Source organism: Scophthalmus maximus, chromosome 3 (assembly GCF_022379125.1).
Source record: "Scophthalmus maximus strain ysfricsl-2021 chromosome 3, ASM2237912v1, whole genome shotgun sequence".
Taxonomy (NCBI): Eukaryota; Metazoa; Chordata; class Actinopteri; order Pleuronectiformes; family Scophthalmidae; genus Scophthalmus; species Scophthalmus maximus.
Genome location: NC_061517.1, coordinates 8,418,012 through 8,433,307, shown reverse-complemented (window position 1 = coordinate 8,433,307; position 15,296 = coordinate 8,418,012). Strand labels below are relative to the sequence as shown.

General features: G+C 45.2%; 1 protein-coding gene across 1 annotated transcript in view; it reads left to right on the top strand.

The window, feature by feature from the left end:
• Positions 1–15,296, top strand: part of plxnd1 (plexin D1) — a 59,351-nt gene that overhangs the window by 32,585 nt on the left and 11,470 nt on the right. Inside the window, exons 14-24 of the mRNA XM_035645191.2 lie at positions 1,154–1,259; positions 2,744–2,883; positions 3,377–3,556; positions 3,909–3,993; positions 4,393–4,662; positions 7,330–7,479; positions 9,904–10,018; positions 10,596–10,703; positions 12,259–12,371; positions 13,779–13,883; positions 15,094–15,224. Coding sequence (XP_035501084.2) covers positions 1,154–1,259; positions 2,744–2,883; positions 3,377–3,556; positions 3,909–3,993; positions 4,393–4,662; positions 7,330–7,479; positions 9,904–10,018; positions 10,596–10,703; positions 12,259–12,371; positions 13,779–13,883; positions 15,094–15,224 — 1,503 coding nt within the window. The remainder of the gene's footprint in view (positions 1–1,153; positions 1,260–2,743; positions 2,884–3,376; positions 3,557–3,908; positions 3,994–4,392; positions 4,663–7,329; positions 7,480–9,903; positions 10,019–10,595; positions 10,704–12,258; positions 12,372–13,778; positions 13,884–15,093; positions 15,225–15,296) is intronic.

Sequence of the window (15,296 nt, the reverse complement as noted above, 5' to 3'; positions counted from 1 at the left end):
TGGCCTTTTTTTTAAAAATGTTCTTCTTTCCCTAAATCAGATGTGAAATTATGCATTTCCTTCAAACAGGTGCATGCCTGCCCTCATGGCACTGAACTGACAGGAGTGTAATTTAAATGTAATTACATTCTTTACCTGATGCTCCTGTAATTAATGATCAGCAATGCAGACCCTGCTTTTAACGCATACAGTTTATTCTAGAATATGCTTTTAACAGCTGTTCAGGCTTATAAAGAATATCAGTAATTGAATTGGGCTCATTAAATTCTGCAGCAGTTTGGATTTGGCTTCGCTCAGACCGGAATACATGTCTGTGTGTGTAGAATTGGGCCTGACATTTAAGAGCACATGTAGATACAGCTTTCTCCCTGGTCTCAGCTTGACCCCAGCCGGGCTTAAATCTGTCCAGCCCACCCTCATCTCACCTCATGTGCTGCCAGGGCCTCCTACTGTAACACAGCTCCTCCGCTTATGTAAATTCACCACGATTCCTCTGTCAATCATTTGATCGCTAGCAGAGAATTTATAACCACTGTAGCACCAGGCACCTGACTAAATAAACCGATGGGGGTGTCAAGCTGGAAGGGAGTCGCGTGTGGTGATAAAGGTTGCGTTCCCCTCCCAGTACATTTATCCCGGCGAGGCCCCAGCACAGTAGATCCCTGTGCCTCAGTACACCAACGTGTCATTAATATGAGACGTCCCTGTAGAGCGTGCACTGATGACACAAGGCTTAATCACAGCCAGGAGGCAAGAGAACGAGCCTCAGCAGCCTTAATCTCCTCTGTGGTTAGACACATCTGGTCTGAGGAGCTTTGAACTTTACATCTCCTAATATCTGATATCTCAAGGCTTTATTAGATTCCATATGTAAATGCAATATGGTTTGATGAATTAGTTCATAACCACCTCCAAGTTTAATTATGTGTCTCCGTTTCGCAGGCATGACCAAGATCTGTTTGAATCTTTATATTGGTTCCTCTCACTTGCAATTTGAGTCCAGCATTTCCCTTTCTGAAATTGGTTCATTGGATTATGGTTACAAGCTGCATTCTTTAAAGGGCTCTCGTTGTTTTTCGTTTTATCAACTGATGTCTGATGATGTTGTTTAGAGAACCAAACAAGGAGGTCACATTCTTTTTAAATCCCCCAGGCTGGTGTGTGTCACTGGGAGGTCTGCACATGACAGGACAGATATTGTCCAAGTGGACGTGGATCAGAGTGGGATGGGAGCATCAAAAGAGAGCTTCTCATACTTAGTGAGTATTCTCCTGCCATCTACCCTCCTGCTGATCTTTGCTTTATGTTCTTCCTGTCTCATCCCTACACATTTTTCCTTTTTCTATGCTCTCCTGTTCCTTGTTCCCCACTGGGACAGCCTTCCCAAGTGTCATTTGAGTGTTAACAGATGCAGGTTATGATTCAGAGGAATGCAAGCGTGTGGGAATCTTCAAAGGTTTATCTCAGCTGCAACTTAGCCCCATTGTCACTTTGCACTCGCTGCCAGCAAAAACAAATATGGCGATTGTTGGAATGTCCTCTTGCTCTGAATCCATCACTGGTCGAGACGAGCTAGCCAGCATTGTGTTAACTGACCCCAACCCACACAGTCTCCCATTAGATTAAGAGTATTCAGCCAGTGGAAATACCCATGTAAGAGCTTTGTTCCTATTGTTTATAGACAAAGAGTTTTTCATAATTTGGTGGTGGAAAAGTCAGCGGCTCTGCCTGTGAGTCATCTCACAGAGAAATAACCCCGATCCTGAAGCCCTTCTTGATACCCGTGGATGAAGAAAATCCAGAACAACAAACATTATGCTGGGCTGTTGTGGGAACTTCTCTCGGGTTTCCGTATCCAAACCCTGAGATGCTCAGTGTGAGGGAGGTTTATGCTGCAGGGCTTCGAGGGGAAGGTTTGGGAGAAAGGGAAAACAGTTTTGCAGACAGGAAATGTGCCTCTGCTGAATCTCCTTCCTCAAACCTTTATACGGAAACATCTGCCTCCTTACGCCCACTCTGACACAAACACACAATAGGTCTTCTCCACCCGTGCATGCTAAGGAAGTGAATCCTGTCAGTGAGGATAAGAGGTTTCCCTTGAGGCGAGGTTCATGGCGGGGATAGAAAGTTGGGAAAGAGTGGGGATGCTGATGCTGGTAGCTGCAGAGCTGGACAGGGCTATTCATCTTTGCGTGAGGAGCCTGTGTGTGTGTGTGTGTGTGTGTGTGTGTGTGTGTGTGTGTGTGTGTGTGTGTGTGTGTGTGTGTGTGTGTGTGTGTGTGTGTGTGTGTGTGTGTGTGTGTGTGTGTGTGTGTGTGTGTGTGTGTGTGTGTGTGTGCGTGTGCGTATTGTATATTTGTTTGCATGTGCATATATGACTGTGAGTGCGTGCAGTTTTTCATGCGTATGTATGAACATTATTGCTTCTTACCCACAGCATAGTTGTCCTGCAAGCTTGGGCCCCAAGGCCTGGGCTTCACCAGCACTTTAACATTCTGCAGCGTGGGCTGTCTTCACAGTTTCCTTCACTAATTTACTGTTGTAGTCAGCAGCTGTCTCGGCCAATCTGTAAAGACGAGATATCTGAACCTCAAAGGATGAAGAAAGATTTAATTTGGTGGCAAGAAAAGCATCATAGAGCACAGAACACAGTTTGTGTGAGTCTGTCCTCCTCAGTGTCAAAAGCTGCCAGATGTGTAGTGATAAATGCTCTGTTCTGTTATATCTCTTCCTCCGCGTTCAGGTCCCAAAGCTGCTCTCCTTGGAGCCGAGGAAAGGCTCTCGAGCTGGGGGAACCAAGGTGACCATCAGCGGGGAACACCTGGACATTGGTTCTCTGGTCAAGGTCAAGGTCAACAGTACACTGGAATGCACTATCACAGAGTGAGTATCATTTATTTTCTAATTGCTTGTCGTCACTTTTTATGTTTTTGAAGTGAGCCCAGATCTAGTCTCAGTGTGTCAGTGCAGTGTAAGTCTTCTTGAGCAATTTGAAAGTCTTTGCACTGGCCCTTAAATATCATGCAATTTGAATGTTGGGTTTATAGTGTTTTTCCATAGCCGATACCAAGTGTAGTTACCACGCCTAATAATTAGACTTTCAAGCTGTGCTCCTATGCGAGACCTGCGTGAGATTTGATGTTTTTCATACCACATACAAAATTTTAGACTTGAAAGCAAACTCAAGTTCAAAGTCAGCAGCACTACAAGAAACTATAACGAAGTGTATTCCAAAGTGTTTGTATGAAGTTCTAAGCTGCAATCAACATAACTTTATTCTTAGTGGAGAGTTTGGGGTTGTTTTTTTATTGATACTTTATAAACATCACAAGATGTGTGGTAACGGTGTTTGCCTCCTTTCTTTCTTTCTTTTTAGGAAAACAGATGAAACCATTGAGTGCACCATGCCTCCAGCCTTGCAGGTATACACTGACTCAGTGACAGTCTGCGTCGAGTTCGAAAACCTCCCCTGTCAGAGTGCAGAGCTCAGTGCCACGTACACTTATGAGAAGAATCCCACCATCAGCTTCATCCACCCCAAAAAGAGCTACCTCAGGTGGGTCGACTGCCACACACACCCCACACACATCTGAAATGTCTCGAGCTGGCTGACTCTGTTTCCTCTCTGAGTCTCGGACATAAGTCATTACTGTAACGTTATCCTGATGTGCAGCTTCTTCTCCCTATTGTGCTCTAAATAGCACAGTGTGTATGACAGAGAAGCGGCATTTCTTTGATGACATGGGAACTGCCTTTTCAAACTGTCAAACTGCTTTGCATTATTATATGAGCCCCTGTTTGCATACCAGTGGGAATTTGACATGTTTTCGTCTCGGCTGAGATGTGACTCTCTGTTCCTGTGCGTGTGTGTGTGTGTGTGTGTGTGTGTGTGTGTGTGTGTGTCACAGTGGTGGCAGGACCATCACCGTGACAGGCCAGGGCTTTGATCTGGTGCAGGGTGTCATCATGCAGGTGTTGGGGATCGGACAAACAGTGAGTAATCAGCTCTATCGTTTCCATTTACACTTGATTTGACATGTGAATCCATAATTCATGTGTAAAACAAAATAAAACATATGCTTTCAACAAATGTCAAACTAACCCAAATCCTTAAAGGAATAGTTTGACTTTTTGGGGAGAAATGGCTTATCAGCTTTGTGTCAAGAAGTCCTTCCTCCCAGAAATAAGCAACTATCTTCCCATAAAACTGGTTTGATTTTTAGGCTTTGGTTTTTGTACTGATATTTTAGGGAGCTTTAGAGCGTTCCAGCTTTCTTTGCAGGTTTTGTTACGCTTGGACAAAACCAAGCTTTCTGTTTCCCCCTGCATCATTTCATTAACCATCTGAAAGGTGAATGAAAAAGGGAATAAAATTGTTTCCTCCCTCCGCAGCACTGCACAGTTCTCTCGTCCTCCCTGATCACCTGCCTGTCCCCGGCGTCCAGCCAGTCCCAGCAGACCTCGGTGCAGTTCCTTCTGAATGGAGTCCTCTACACTGGAGACAACCCCTTCTACTTTGACGGCGAGCTGGAAGAAGAGGAGGGGGAGCCTCATAAGGGTCACTTCCCGCTGGAGTATGTGGAGGACCCTCAGTTCTTCACCGCCAGTAAGGAGAAGCTGATTAAACACCACCCGGGAGAGCCACTGACACTGATCATCAACGTGAGTGACACCGCTGAGACAGGAAGTTCAGATTAGTGCTTTACTGATAAGTCAAGCAAATATCCATTTCCCTTCTCTCCCTTCCTGTCAGACTGTTGTACTACTGTTTTATTGATTACATGTCAAACACAGATTCAACAGCAATAGTTTGCTAAAATGCTGCGGTCGGGTCATATATGAATCAGGAATATGAAATCTTTTTCAATTACTTGTAGGGACAATTCAGCTTTCACCAATGTGAAGTAACAGATGATACAAATATTTAAAAAGAATAGATTTTAAAGAAGAGACTCAGTAAGACTGAGACTCTTCAGCCGGAGCTCTGTGCTGTGTTTTGTGGTAAGCTCACAATGATAATGCACAATGTACAGTAAGTAATGTTTACTATACTCATTCTTAGTTTTGCGTGTACAGAGCAGTTGGGGATGATGGAGCTGTCATTAGTCATCAGTCCATAAACCAATCAAAGTGAAAGACCCTATCATCATCATCCACACTGGCTATTCAACCATCTCAGTTCACAAACCTGTGTTCAAACTCTACACAGAAGAAGTTTGGGGGATTTTCTAAGGATTGCGTGTCCCTTGTCTTAAAAAGCAGCACTGCTGTAACCTGACTCCCCCCTCTGCGAACAGCAGACAGGGCTGAACATTACTTTATTCATATTCACATATACCACGGGCACATAAAACACATCAAAGGTGTTGAATCCTGTCGGGGGGTCTGAGTGGGGGAAGAAGCGACGGCAGCTCAGTGGGTGGTCCCGTGTTCCTATGTTCTGGCTGATCTAAGCACCTGTCTGCCTGGATTCATCACCCTAAAGGGCCCACGGTTGTGACACTGTTCGCCGTGCACATGCTTACCGCACAGACAGGGAAGATTGAACGTGATGCAGCTTCCTCCTCCCGATGTGTTTGTGTCAGACGAGGCCCCTGCAGGAATCGCTGCCTCAGCCTATCTACGCGGTCAACTCGTCGGTCGCTTCCTGTTTTCTCTAGGAAGGTGGATTCCGCTTGTGGTGGACCTGAATGGTGGCGACTGAGTGTGTTTATTTAATAGGGAGCTTGTTAGTGAGCCATATCCTATATTAAGACCCTGAGCTGGAATGTGGGTGGGTTTTGTTTGCTTTCATCCTGTTTTGGCCTTTAGATTTCATTGTTTTGGTCTGATGAGTTTAGGTGTGAAATGCCGTGTTGCACACAGTATGGGGGTTATACAGTGTATTCTACAATATGCTCAAACCCTTTTTCTATGATAGCGTGATGTGTATTTGTGTCTGTGTGTGTGTGTGTGTGTGTGTGTGTATTACATTTGTGTATGCGTGTGTGTATTACATTTGTGTATGCGTGTGTGTATTACATTTGTGTATGCATGTGTGTGCGTGTGTTTTGTCTATGTTAGGAAGCATTTGTTGACAGAGACCCAGGGGGTGGCATCCTGCGGTGGGGACAGGACCGGGCCCTGAGGGTGTAATCAAAGCAAGGAAGCACACTGGGGATAAACATACAGAAACGCAAACACTTCCTCGTCTGTCATTCTCATGTCAAAGGGAAATTACAGTTTCATTCAAATTGGCTCTTTTCATAGTTTTGGCCAATATTCCTGTCGGTAAAAACCACATTATATATACACCGCAAGTTAGTGCATCACCAAAAAGAAGACGGGTAAAGACGTATAATGATCAGACGGTCATCAAACTATAATGCTTCAGAAAACGTAATAATAACCTGGATGATCGGCTGTCCACTCATGTTTCTACTCTTACCACATGTTCCAGACACTGTCACTCTGGGGAGAACAACATTTAAAACTATAAGTGTAAACAACAAACACACTTCTCTCAACATACTGTTCTGTACAGTGTTATAGCCTCACGCTCTCAGTGAATAAAAAATGGAGCCTGAATCCGTAGAGACTTGAAACTACTGACATTAAAGGGGTGTTCCAGTGATTTAGCGTTGTGCTTCTAGATGGTTTGGGGAGCTAAAGAAATTGAAGAAGCAGTGGCCAATATATCCTGACTTTTAAGTTCAAAGCTCAAACTCTGGATCCAACATCTACAATAAACCCTCCCGTGTGTCTTGCAAACTCCATTGCCAGTTTGCGGCAATGGCGGTTTGTACTGTAACGCAGGCTTTCTATTTTAAACGTGTGTTGTCCACTGTGACATAATCAGGGTCTGTCGGTGGCTCCGGAGGGATCCACCGCTCTCAGCAGTGAGAAGCGGGGCTCGGATTGCTGGATTGACAAAAGACACCCGTTCAGCTTATTCCGAAAGGCTCCTGTAAAGGCCCTGAGAATGTTATTTTGGGCACTAGCAGGAATGACTATCAGCAAGTTTGTTTGTAGAAACTTGCCTGGCCTATATGAGAGAGGCAGCGGGAATGTTTGCTGCTTTAAGCCGAACTTTCGCCCAAAGTGGATGAGTTCTCTGCTGCGCGACAGCTGCGTGACAGGCCTGCCACGGCGCACTTAATATATATGTCTCTGTGTGTGTGTGTGTGTGTGTGTGTGTGTGTGTATGTACAGTATGTACTGTATGGCTCATAGCAGCTGTGATTCTTTGTTCTGTTTGAATGTTAACTGTGCCTGTTCAAAGCAGCCCCTCTGGTCTCTTACCACTGGACCTGGCTGACGACAGTTTTTTTTCTTCCATTCCTGGCGCAGAAAGGGCCGAGCGATCTGGAACTGGTGCCGGAGGAATACACCGTAATGGTTGGCTCCTATCCCTGTAACATCAGCTTCCATAATGACCAGCTGTTTCACTGCACGATCAACGGACTGCTGAGCTCCAGTGAGAGCGAGCTACCTGTCACCGTAAGTATGCAAAGCACGTGAAACACCGCAGTGAAACACAATAACACACACGGCATCATGTTGAAAATATTGCACGATAGACCCTGATCATTTAAGGATATCACCCATCTGTCATACCGAGCTCAATCCAAACATTTAGCCAGAGTCCAGACCATCTGTGGTGTCCAGTGAAACAGCTTTGATCTGCACAGACCCCTGCACATTCATTGATTTTGTGTGTCTCTCTCTTTGAATCATAAATAGTTTTCTCATCTTCGGGCATGCCACCATGAATCAGCAGTTACAGGGGGTGGTGAGCTGTCACTCTGTACCACAATGCCACAAAAGAACAGTGAAATGTTTACCACGTACCCTCTATCTCTTTAATCCTCCGTATCAGTCCGTCCGTCATCGGCGACACCATTACCTATCTGTTCACTCCCAGATAGAGATGGTTTCACTCCTCACTTGCGTTTTTATTTTGTCTCCAAGTTCTCTCCATAACAGTTTAAGGTCTTAATCAAGAAATAGTTGAGCGCTGCACAGGCCTGATAAAAGCAGACACTCGTTCCTTTGCCCACGTTCCCCATCTGTTGTTGTCCATTCTGGTCCGTTGTGATAGGACTTTATTAAAGGGGGGTAGTGGGGGGGTGATTCATCTATATTTAAATATGAGCAAAACTGTGAGAGGTTTGCTTAAATAGCTCAGAAACATATGTTAGTCTCTTTCTGTCTATAAGTAGAGTTGTAATGTAAAAACTTAACTTTCTCCTTTCTCCCCTCTGTACCTGAGGCTCACCCGAGTAGCCGGCCATCCCCTGTCTGTCTCTCAGGATGTCTGAGAATAAACACAAGCAATTAGCCCAGACATAAAGGCAGGGCAAGGGTCACATGAGATGCCATAACATGAATGGGTGGGCTGCCTGCTCGAGAGCTGTGTGAGGTTGATTTGTGTGCACATTTGTCAGAGGCATAAATACACGGCGCATGTATATTTTCCTTTGTGTCGGCTGATTTGAATAAATGCACACACGTCGGGCTGGTGCATTGCTTATGGTCATTTGTGTCTCTTCGCTTATTTTCTGTGGCAGATCTATTTTTACATGCCTGTGCTGCGCTTGGCTCTGAGGTACAGCTGAGCTGAAGGAATGGATGTGGGGAAGCAGTGTTTTTGTACCCTGAGCGAAACAGGAACATGATGGAACAATGGCATTTTCCCCTCCATTAAACCAGGCCCGGCTTTTGCAGTCTCTGGAAGAGCACCTTCTCTCGCTGGGCCGGGTAAATAAATGCCTGGAGTAGAAAGAGAAAGAGGGAATGAGAAAATAAGGAAGGAGTCCAGTGAGGCAGTTTCCCCCCTCGGAGTAAGACCAGAGTAAGAGGGATTTGGTCTGAGGATTGGAGGCTTTTTTCTTCAGTTCTTTTTATGAAGTGTGTTCGGATTGGGGGATGGAGAGGGAAGGATGTGAGGAGGGACCACAGAGACCCTGCTGACTAATCAGAAGGCAGAAGTGAAAGTCCTTTTCTTGTCACATCTGGGTTACTCTGAACTGCGTGACTCCTCCAGCTCGTCGCAGCGAGACCATTTTTCAAAATCCACAGTGTGCGTTTTTTTTTCCCTGTATGTCTGCACCTGTGTCCATGAAAAAAAAATGATGTTGTGCGCATATGGGCATGTGTGCAGACACTTGTGTTTCCATTACGCACATGTTACACTGCATGCATTTTTACACTGTATTACAAAGAAAAAACTTAATGTTCCTCCGCTCTCTCCTCATTACTGCTCTGTTTGCATCTGTCTTCATCTGTCTTGCACTGCCTCAAAACCCAATTTGCCTTTTTTCAGGATTGTAAGTAACCTACATTGTGCATATATTACATCATTACAGTACATTTCCAGTATATACTGTACAATAGTATGTGTCATATTTGACTCCAACCTGTCACTTGACAACCAATGTTCCATGGTTGAAAATCATTCTACCTTCAGTTGAGGACAACAGTTAAAATGAGTCTCAAATGTTAGGAATTTTTCAATGTTTTGTTATTTGTTTCTGTCAAATTTCACCACTGCAGCAGTATATTTGGTTTCTTATAAGTCTTTAAGGTGTTTACACAAACAAATTGCTTACATATTAAAAGAAAAACAAAGTGCATGTTCAAATTTATTATTTACGGGGAATAAGATGGGGGGTCACGGGGGTCCTCAACAACATAAAAATACAATAACAACATATTAAGAACAAACTTCTTAACACACAAAAGGAAAAATAAAAAAATAAAAATAAAAACTGCTTGCTGACAAAATTAGAAAAAGAATATGAAAATGTGATGAAAATGTAATGTTGAGAACTATAGAAGAAAAGACATACAAGAGGGGAAAAGAAGGGGGAAGTTTAAAAGATTTTTTTTTAATTTGGTTTGTATCTTTCTTTCTCTTTCTAGGTGCAAGTGGGAAACTTCCGTCACACCATTGCCAAAGTGCAGCTTGGTGGAAGTGAGCTGGCCATCGTGGTATCAATTGTTGTGTGCTGCGTGCTGCTGCTGCTGTGCACTGTGGGTAAGTTGAGTAGGTATGCTCCCCAGCTGATGATGGATGTGTGCCTGCTGCAGCAATGGATGATCCAGATGTGGAACAGATAAAAAGGAATTTGGGCGTCATAGTTTCCCCGCACATGCTTCATCCCTTTATAGTAACTGGTACACAAAGACCTCACTGTTCCCCTCGCTGTCTGCTGTGTGTGTGTGTGTGTGTGTGTGTGTGTGTGTGTGTGTGTGTGTGTGTGTGTGTGTGTGTGTGTGTGTGTGTGTGTGTGTGTGTGTGTGTGTGTGTGTGTGTGTGTGTGTGTGTGTGTGTGTGTGTGTGTGTGTGTGTGTGTGTGTGTGTGTGTGTGTGTGTGTGTGTGTGTGTGTGTGTGTGTGTATGTGTGTGTGTTCGTATGCGTGCAGGCATGCGGGGCAGGTGTACAGGAGAAAATTGGTGCTAATTTAGATTTTCTCACATTTCCCAGCTTTTAATTTGCTCTCATTTCATGAATAAATAAAATGGAGTCTTTTAGACCCATATCTGATGCTGGTGTTATTTCCTGATTGACTGGAAGCTGTCAGTGTGATAACAGTCTTTGTTTTTTCCTCAGCTCTTGTAGTGTACTGCACAAAGAGTCGAAGGGCGGAACGCTACTGGCAGAAAACTCTACTCCAAATGGAGGAGATGGAGTCCCAGATCAGAGAGGAGATCCGTAAAGGTGTGTTTACACAAGAACACACGGCCTCGGACACACGCCCTCTTCCTTTGTTCCAGCTCTGTTGTTACTGTGGTTTGGACCAGAAATTATGTTTTTTTTCAATTGACCAATTGATATTTTCACCACGTACATCTGGTTATTTGTCTGTTTGTGCACGTCTATGTGTGTGTGTGCAAGCAAAGATTGAGATCTATTTTCCAGTCTGAAGTGGGAGGGAGATACAACAGTCGACAGATTTGTGCCCAGTCAGCATGACTCCTAGAAAACAGAGACTGACAAATGATCAGCAGCACACAGACACACTCAGTGACCACATAGTCTCTGTTGTGTCTAACCCATAGGAACAAGGCCCGCGTGTGTGTTTAGTTTGCTGTGTTTTTCTGTGCATGTGTGTGTGGGTGTCTAGGGCCTCAGAGTAAAGCCGTGTGAAGGCCACTGCACGTCTGAGCACCCAGATTTATGGCGGAGAGATAGGGGGGACAGATAGAGGGGGAAAAATGGAGGGAGGAAGCGATAGGAGCGGGAGTCAGGACTGAGAGTATGAGGAGAAACAGGAGCGTGGGGGGGAGGGGAGAAGAAGAGGAGAGGTTATTTAGTCAGGTGACAAGGATAGATCTGTGGCGGAGTTCAGGGTAAGTGTGCTCAATGTGAGCCATAGTTCTGCTTAGAAGAAAGATGTGATAAAAGCAAACGAAGGGGGAGTGAAAAACGATGGCAAATTGACATATGGACATAGGAATGGGAGGGTTTTGGTATTTGTATGAAAAGTGAGGCAAGAGGGGAGGTTCAGCTTATCGGGAGCTGACGGTGTGAACCGACTGGTGGTTTAGAGGACACTTCAGTGAGCGGGAGGATAAATAACCGGGAGGAGTGATGAAATATGTTTTAAATCCCCCAGGTCTGGTGTTCCCTTCTCTCTTGACAAACACAGTATGGGCTGAGGAAACTGGCATTGCAACCGTAATACGTCTCTCATCCTGCAACAGGAAGCACTTTTCCATAAAAACTTCTCCAGCATCTCATTAGAGGGGAACATGATCCTCTCCGAGAACATGCTACCCAATGAAGTGGCTACAATATTAGCATGTAAATTAAAGTCAGAGTCTGGACGCGCTGGTACTGTTTCTGCATGTGTTCCCGCGCACATGTTCTGGATGAAGAACTCAGACGGGATTGCGCTGCTCTGATTGTCGTATGTGTAAATATTTGCATGTTTGCCGTGCTGAGCTGCACAATCTGGCAAACAGAGGGAGAAAGAGAGAGAAAATATCAAGGGATTAGTGTTTGATATATTTAGTAGTGAGCATCAGATCTAGGAAATTAAATAACACAATTCTATGTTTCTTCTATAATATCTTCCACTGAAATCAGCTGGATTCTCTCAGATCCCACAGCCGCCTGGGAGGATTTTGATGGTCCTTGCCTTTGAACCGATTCCTGACTCATTTTTGCTCAGCAACAAATGAAGCATGATGAGCCAGATACAATAAACAACTGTGGTTTTAAAGGTCCCAGGATTTATGCTCTGCTTGGTCCTGTTTCTTTGTCCTTTCAGGCTTTGCAGAGCTGCAGACAGACATGACAGATCTAACCAAGGAGCTGAATCGCAGCCAGGGCATCCCCTTTTTGGAGTACAAACAGTTTGTCACACGCACATTCTTCCCCAAGGTGAGACACGCGATTTTTTTTACCCGCTATCTGATCTCGACTGGCAGACTGACAATACCATTTTTCTCAATGGTCTTTTGATTTTTTTCCCCCTACATGTCCCATTTCGCTTTACCCACTGCTTGTCATATTCATGATAAAAATTCACCTTGGAACTTTTTAACATACAGCAGCGAGGTGTATCTCAGCTCGGCACTCTGCTGGAGAGTTAATGTGTTCTCCATAGGTAAGCCTTTTTCTAACGTGTGACCCACTAAGAAGGTAGACTGCGGGTCTATTTGCTGGAGGGTGTTTTTCTACCGGTACAGACAGACACAACTCAGCGGGCCTTGTCTTTCAACCACAGGCATGGACTCTCAAGGAGACAGAACAATGGCAGGCACTGAGACAAGGAAACTTTCCCCCTGATTTCTCAAAACACACTTTTCACTCAGCTCACACGCCCACACAGCTTTGCAAGTATACACGCTCTTGCGCAATGGAAAGCCTCACTGGCTTGTTGCAGTGGACACTGGACGCTGTTTTGGCATTTGAAGGAAGTGAGTGGGGAGAGTGTTGTAAAGTCCCGTAAAGTCCTGAGTTTGCGGTTCACATATGTAGAACACAGCTGAAGATTGTCCAGGTCAGACACATTCACAAAGGCAGGAACATTTCCGGGAACATCCAGGTGAGGAGTGGTGCCTGGGTAGAGCGCCCACTCATTGGCTCGTTGGGAATTGCCCTGAAATGTTCCTGCTGTATTCTTACAAGTTTTACTTGGAGGCTAGCAGGAAAAACATTTGCGGACATTTGCGTTCACCCATACACCCCCTCCGGAAAAGTTCAGGAAAAAATATCCGGGCTTCAGGACATGTCTGAAAGCAGTTTTAGAGGGAAACATAAATTCAAGCATTGCTGCTTTGGCATTGTCTCTCTGTAGTATTCTGCGTAGACGGCACCCGACTCCCGACCCTTCACGTCTCTTCTTTCCATGAGTGCTTCTGGTTGTCTTAGATTACACACACACACGCACACACACACACACACACACACACACGTAGACACCAGTGTTAGACACATACTTAGACACAGTTGAAATACAAGCCAAATGTAGCTTTTCTGAAATGACAGAGTGCATTGAAAAGCTGCCTCTTGGCTCTTGACTGTTTGTCTCTAAAGCCTTTTAGGCTCATGACGTTTCGTGTCACGGTGTCATGTTTCCTTTTCATGGTCAGTCATGGCCCATTCAAGGCCCTTTTAAGAAAATTCTGCCCATTGGTTCCAGAGGTTGCAAATTTACCGCCAAAAGTCTCATGGCCAGCACTTTTTTGGTTTCCCCTGTCCATCTAGTATCTGCTGCACCTTCCTGTGTTTAGAACTAGAGCTGGTGTTGTATTCAATTTTTCTGTGCGTGTACGTGTGTTTCAGATGTGTTCAGATTACGAGAAGAGTCTAGTCCAGCCCGTCTATGAGAATGATGCTCTGGGCCCTCGAGCACTGCCTGAGACCCACCCGCTGCTGCAGGACTGGAAGGTGAGGTGTTAAGCCATTAGGATGATAGGTTAGGTTGCTCTTTCTTGTGCCTTGAATTGGCTCCTTTTTCACTCCCTTGTTTTCTCAACTGGGTCACACTGAAGCTTATTAAGGCTTTATGCTGGGCTCCGTCTTGATGAGGAGTAAAGAAAGGCACATTCTGCAGTTTTTGCCTCTGTGTGCTTGTTATAATGAGTGCGTAGCATGTCAGTATGTGTTTGTGTGCACCCGCATGCTTTTGTGTGTATATGCGAATGGTAATGCATGTTGTTCAGTGGTTTGTAGTGAGTGAAGCACAAGCTTGTCAAACAACGCTGCCCACAAAGTTCATGGCAGGTTGTTGACACACTTCTCACTGGCTCTTGGACAACCCAACAGTGTGCTTTTCATTGAAACCCATCCTTAGTCATGCATTTGTCTGTGTGTGTGAGTTTGTGTGTGTGTGTGTGTGTGTGTGTGTGTGGAGGAGGAGATGGTAGCGAGAGTCATTGTATGAAGATAGAGTGGGAGAGAGAGCGTGCACTTTCACACCTCAATGTGAATGATGTGAATGCAAGTCTGTGTGTGTGTGCGTGTGTGTGCGTGTGTGTGTGTGCGTGCGGGTGTGTGTGTGTGTGTGTGTGTGTGTTGTGTGTGTGTGTGTGTGTGTGTGTGTGTGTTGTGTGTGTGTGTGTGTGTCTGCCTGCACATTAGAAAGAGAGAAAGTAACGATTGTAGTGCTAGTTTTGGGTCGGCAGCCGGGGGAGCCTGTCTGAAGGTGATGAAGTGCCTTGGATCCACATCGTCTTCCCAGGAAGTGTTTTCCAGGTCACAGCAAATAAATCTCATAGGCGCGCATTTATCTTAATGGACACCCCTGTTCTCCTTCTGTCAGGCTGCAAACCACACCATATGGCTGCAGTCCAGAGGGAAGTCTCCATCTCACCGCTGCTTAGTCGCACCCATAGATAGGCCATACTCATTAAGTCGACTCGGCACATTTAGAGACAATCGCACTCAGTCAGGGACTGGAGCACATGATACAGATACTGTACAGACACCCAGAGAGGGATGTGCCGAAAGTAGCAGAGAGATGAGCTATGACAGGAAGATGAGGTGTTCACTCGACGGGTAGATTAGGGAGGATGCAGCAGGTGTGTAATGCAATGTAGGTGAAATTGTGCAGAGAAACCACTGTTTCACCAACACCACCCTCCCTGTCTGTCGTCAGGCAACCAACACAACAAGACCCAACGTTGAGGAGGGCATCACGCTCTTCTCCACGCTCCTCAATAACAAGCACTTCCTGGTCACATTTGTCCACGCTTTGGAGCAGCAGAAGGACTTCGCTGTACGAGACAGGTAACAGCTTCAACTAATACACAGTATGTTTGACTGTTAAACAGTTGCTCAGAGTTAGCAACTGGCTAGTGA